A 5,935-nucleotide genomic window follows, 5' to 3' on the forward strand; every position below is an offset into this window, starting at 1 on the left:
CAGCCGCGGCCCCAGGGTCTGCGGCGGAAGCTCTGCCGGACCGTCCGAGTCCCCTCACAGCCTACCGCGCGGCGCGCCCACAAGCACGACTTCCGCTCCGCAGCAACTTCCGTCCGGGGTATCGTACAGTCACGGAAGTGCCACCTCTATACTGTCCGGGTGCACCCGGGCTCCTGGCTTTGAAAACGTCCGCGGGGACGCTGAGCATTGGGACGCAATAACCAATCAAAGTGGGAATGGAGTGTTTGGAAGGTTGTGCGTGCGAATTGACTGTGAGGAAACCTCCCCTGACTCCCGACCCAGACCAGGTCAGGTCCCGCTGGCCTCTCTGCTGTCTCCACGTGTCTGCCCATAGGAATCGCACATTTCATTGTGGGAGCTTCTAATGGACTCTTTACCTTGAGGATGGAGACGTGTCAGTCTTGCTCTCAGCTGCATCTCCCCTGGACCCAGCGATTGGCACTGAACAGATGTATCGAGATACTTCTCGGATAAACAGTGGATTGACAGATGGGTACATGGATAGATGAGTGGGCCAGGCTGGAGTGTCTCTGCTTACCTGCATCCCCCTGAGGTTTCTAACACCTGCTTTTCAGAACCACCTCTGGCTCTGGCTCTGGCTCTGGCTCTGGCTCCTAGGGTGCCAGTTTCCTCATGTGGAGACTCAGAATTGCTTAGACCAGTACAATAGCTACTAGCCATGCACAGCTACTGAGCACTTGATAGGCAGCTAGTGTGAATGAAGAACTGAATTTTATATAACTTTACTAAATTGGGCCAGCCCCATAGCCCAGTGGTTAAGGAAGCCAGATCTCCCTTTGTTGACTGCAGTTCAAATCCCCACCCTCAAGGCTTGAAAAGCACACCAGGCACGTGTACATGTGTGACCAAAATCCCAACAGATAGTGAAATGGAGAAAGGATTGTGACAATTGTGATATGATCACACCCTAGGGAGGGAGGTTGCTTTCTCCTTCTATTTCACTCTTCGGCAAACATGTGCACACTCTGGCAATTAAAAATAAGTATTTTTTTATTTTAATTCATTTAAATTTAATATTTGGTACACACTTCAGGTGTGTAGAACACTTCAGAATGTTGAGAATAACCGTATGTGAATCTGATTTATTCTGTTGTAGCTATTAAAAACTCTAAAAAATGGGGCCAGCAGATGGCATAGCAGTTACATCACTGAATTCCCACATGTCCATCAGTGGTTCAAGTCCAGGACCCAGTGGCTTGAAAAATCACTGCAGGTACATGTGCATTCATGACCAAGACCCATGGAGGAGAACGGACTGCGGTGTGGCCATCCCCTATGGGGGGGGGGAGGGTAAATTCTCACTTTCCTTCTCACTGTCTCTGTCTGTCTGTCTTTCTCTCCAGATAGCACACATGCCCTGAGGTAAAAACCTCTTAAAAAAAATAATAATAATAATCACTTATTTGGGACCAGAAGCAGATAGTTTAATGGTTACGCTCCTGGATTCCCCACATAGTTCACCATGAATTGAGTCCCAGACCAGGCAGCTTAAAATTCATGTCAGACCCATGTGTGCATGATCAAGATCCCAAGAGGGGAATGGAGAAGGGATTGTGGCATGGCCATCCCCCCTAGAGGGTGATTTCTCACTTTCTGTCTGTCTCTGTCCAGCAAGCACACGTGCCCTACAGCAAAAATTTCTCTCAAAAAAAAAAAAAATACATATTGGGCCAGCAGTTGATGTGGTGGTTTAGGATGCTAGACTCCCACATGGCCAACCATGGTTCGAGTCCCGGACTTGGCGGCTTGCTTTCTCACTTGCCCTCTCTCTCTCTCTCTTCTCCCCCCCCCATCTCTCTCTGATTAAATATCTCTGTCTCTCTCTCTCTCTCTTCTCCCCCCCATCTCTCTCTGATTAAATAAATAAAGTTAAATAATTCTTTAAAAAAAACACTTAATTTAATTTTGTTATTATCTTTTGTTATTTTAATTTGCCATAGGGCACTTGTATCTACACAGAGAGAAATGAAAGTGAGAAAGCAAGCCACCAGTTCTGGATTCAAACCATGGTCAGCCATGTGGGAGCCCAGTACCTTAACCACCATAGCAACTGCTGGGTCTCCCCAGCAGGGTCTTGACCCTGTGATCCACCCCCAGGCTTCAACCAGCCCTAAACCATGGGCAGGCACATGCCCAACATATTCACGCAGGTGTCTGGACTTGAATCAGGAACTTCCCTGTGGGAATGCCTCAGAGTGTTGTATTTTACCACTACACCACTATCTGGTCCCTTGTATTATAAATATTGTATTATATTTCTGTTGTGGATAGTGCAAGGCGTTCATCTCTAAGGTGAACAAGGTTTTTTTTTTTGTTTGTTTTGTTTTGTTTTTGAGAAGTTTTTGCTGTAGGGCGCATGTGCTCGCCAGAGAGAGAGAGAGAGACAGAAAGTGAGGATCACCCCCCGGGGGGATGGCCACGCCACAATCCTTTCTCTCCGCCATCCTTTCTCCTGCATTCTCCTCCCAGGATCTTGTGCACACACGCACACGCGCTCTGCGTGAGTTTCAAGCCACTGGGTCTAGGACTCAAACCGCGGTCGACCACATAGGAGTCCAGCAACATAGCCTTTTTTTTTTGGAGAGATTTTCACTGTAGGGCGCATGCACTCGCCAGACAGACAGAGAGAGACATAGAGACAGAAAGCGAGAAATCACCCCCCAGGGGGGATGGTCACACCGCAATCCACAACCAAATTGGGAATTATAACCACAGCTTTCTCACATTCAGCCAGCATGCCACAGCCCCCATGGCATGTTCCATGCATGTCCCTTCTCCAGGAAAAGAGCCAGAGGCTCTCTATGATAGTTTTAAAATAGGCCCCCTAATTTTTTGGCATTCCTTTATTCAAGAAGTGGAGCCTAATTCCACCTCCCTTTGGTGGAGGCTGACTTTAGTGACTCATTTGTAATGAACAGAATAAGGCAGAAGTGACAGTATATGACATCCAAGACTGGTCATTAAGAGACATGTGTCGGGACCAGCAGATAGTGTAATGGCTATGTCGCTGGACTCCCACGTAGTCGACTGCAGTTCGAGTCCCGGACCCAGTGGCTTAAACTCATGCTGGGCGCGTGTGTGTGCGTGCCCAAGATCCTGAGAGGAGAATGGAGGAGAAGGGATTGCAGCGTGGCCATACCCCTGGGGGGTGATTTCTCGCTTTCTGTCTCTCTGTCTCTCTCTGTCCTTCTGGTGAGCGCATGCGCCCTATAGCAAAAAAAACTCTCAAAAAAAAAAAAAAAGAGAGAGAGAGAGAGAGCCATGTGGCCTCCTCCATGTGCTCTTCTATGTCTCACTGTGGAGGAACAGCCGCCATATCATGAAGACACTCAGCAGCTCTGTGTTTAGGCCCATGTAGTGACAAACTGAGACATCCTGTCAACAGCCTTGTGAGTGAGCAATAGTAGAAATGGGTCCTCCCACCCGTCAAGCCTTCAGATAAGTCCGACCCCAGCCAACAGCTTGACTGCAGCATCGTGAAAGGCCCTGAGACGAGAATGACCCACCTCTCAAATCCCTGGCCCACGGGAGCTAATCCTTAACAAAAGCTTATTGTCTTAACACGTCAGCTAATCCTTAACAAAAGCTTATTGTCTTAAGCTGCTACATTTTGGGATCATTGGTCACACAACAGGTCACCAGCACACTTTCTTCATGGCCTCATAGTTACTGCTCTTCTCCAGGGACAGGGCCCCAGTCTTTAGTCTGATCCTTCTTGGTACTGCAGGAGTCACAACAAGGCCCAAAGGCCAAGGCACAAATCAGACACTGGGTCAGGATACCTATGTTCTCACGGGCTGTTTATTTAATCCAAGAGTAAGGAGGAGAGAGAGGATGAAGAGAAAAACCAGACACCCCGAAGTGCTGGGGCTGAGGGGGAAAATGAACAGAAAGGCTCCTCTTCTTTCTCTTGCCGCTGACCCAGGTGACTCCAACTTCAGATGGGGCCTCTGGGGTGGCTTAGGGGCCTCTAGGAGGCCTGGCAGCTCAGCTGTTGACTGGAGTCAGGATCCCCACAGGGGCACGTCCCAGGCTCGGAATGGCTTCTGTGTACACAAAATATCTCTCTGCAAAAGGCACTGGTGGAGGGGGCAGCAGAAAGGCCACCCCATCACAGGCAGAATCCACTGTGTCCTGGGTCTGGGTCCTGGTACCCAAGACCGAATCAGCCTCCCTCAGGGGCTGGGTTTCTGAGGTCCTTGTTCCTCTCCTCTCCCTTCCCTCAGTCCAGGGGTGAGTAGGCAGTTGGCAGAGGCCCAGGCCAGGCCATGTGGTGGATACCCCCTCTTCAGGGCTAGCACATCTGGCAACTTCTAGGCCAAGAGTCCCAGACGGGTGACCTTGGCTGAGAGGAAGGAGTGGATGATGAAGACCATGGTTTTGGGACACGAGTGCAGGTCCAGCTGCTGCAGGGTGGATGGAGAGAAGGGTCAGAGGCCCTGTCCAGCCTGGCCTCCAGGTCAGCATATCCCCTCCTCCCCAGGGTGAAGAAGTGGCCCTCCACTCACGATCTCGCCTTCAGCACCCCCAAAGTCCAGGAAAAGGAGACTGGCGCCATCGTCCGAGGACATCTGCAGCTTCTCAAAGGGCTGTCGGAGCAGCACAGCTCGGGCCGCACCTGGCTCAGCCGCCCACAGTGTGAAGCCCTTGTCAATGTGCACAGAGAGGCTACAGGGACGGCCATTCCACGTGCAAGCTGCGGGGAGGGCACAAGGGCACAGGCATGGCCGGCACCTCAGACCACATCCCCACCTCCCACCCCACCAGCAGCTCCACAATAGGGGGCTTGAATACCATCAGGGAAGGGAGGCCCATTGTCTGTCATGACACCCTGCAGAGAGTCACTCCCGCCCTAAATACAAAAAAATGGGCACTCAGAGAACTGACACCCACCTCTATCCTCACGTCTAGCAGCACCATAGGTAGAAAGAGGGAGCTCAAAATCTGCCATAGGGTCAGCCAGCGGGGTGGCGTGGTGGTTGAGGAGAATGGATCCCACATAGCTGATTGCGAGGTTAAAGTCCCTGACCCAGCAGCTTGAAAAATGCTAGAGTTGGAAGTGCTTGTATGTCTCCAATCCCAAAAGGCAGATAGAGGGAAAGGGATTGCAGTGTGGTCATCCCCACTGGGGGATGCTTTCTCTCTCTGTGTCTCCGTGTCTCTCTCTGCAGAGAGCACATGCACCCTATAACAAATAGAAAAAAAAATCTGGGGCCAGCAGGTGGTGACCCAGCAGCTTGAAAAATGCTAGAGTTGGAAGTGCTTGTATGTCTCCAATCCCAAAAGGCAGATAGAGGGAAAGGGATTGCAGTGTGGTCATCCCCACTGGGGGATGCTTTCTCTCTCTGTGTCTCCGTGTCTCTCTCTGCAGAGAGCACATGCACCCTATAACAAATAGAAAAAAAAATCTGGGGCCAGCAGGTGGTGTGGTGGTTGATCAGTGTCTCTGTGTCTCTCTCAGCAGAGAGCACATGCGCCCTATAACAAATAGAAAAAAAAAAATCTGGGACCAGCAGGTGGTGTGGTGGTTGAGGCACTGGACTCCAACATGGCCAACCACAATCACAGTTAGCGTCCTGGAGCTGACCGCTTGCTCTCTCATTCTCTCTCCCCATTTCTCTGTCTCTCTCTCTCTCTAGTGAGAGTATATGCCCTATAACAAATTTAAAAACAATAATAATAAATAAAATTAAATAATTCTTTTTTTAAAAACCTGCCATGGACAGGAGACCCAGTGCCTATAAAGTCACCAGCACACCTACCAAGCAAAAACCGCTGGAGACCTTGCAGACCTATAGAATTGACTGCTTCAGTTTAAATTCCAGAAAAACAAAGGGTAATTAGGACATACTTACATGGAAAAGGATTATTTTTCATCTTAAATTCAAATTTA

At 49.8% G+C, this 5,935-nt stretch overlaps 1 protein-coding gene across 1 annotated transcript in view; it reads right to left on the minus strand.

Annotated features, from left to right (window-relative positions):
• Positions 1-3,825: 3,825 nt before the first annotated feature.
• SNTA1 (syntrophin alpha 1) overlaps positions 3,826-5,935 on the minus strand; it is a gene marked incomplete at its 5' end in the record, with an annotated part of 41,866 nt that continues 39,756 nt past the window's right edge. Inside the window, 2 exon segments of the mRNA XM_014586116.1 lie at positions 3,826-4,448; positions 4,551-4,738. Of these exon segments, the coding sequence (XP_014441602.1) occupies positions 4,356-4,448; positions 4,551-4,738 (281 nt within the window).

Source organism: Tupaia chinensis, unplaced genomic scaffold (genome assembly GCF_000334495.1).
Source record: "Tupaia chinensis unplaced genomic scaffold, TupChi_1.0 Scaffold000115_1, whole genome shotgun sequence".
Taxonomy (NCBI): domain Eukaryota; kingdom Metazoa; phylum Chordata; class Mammalia; order Scandentia; family Tupaiidae; genus Tupaia; species Tupaia belangeri.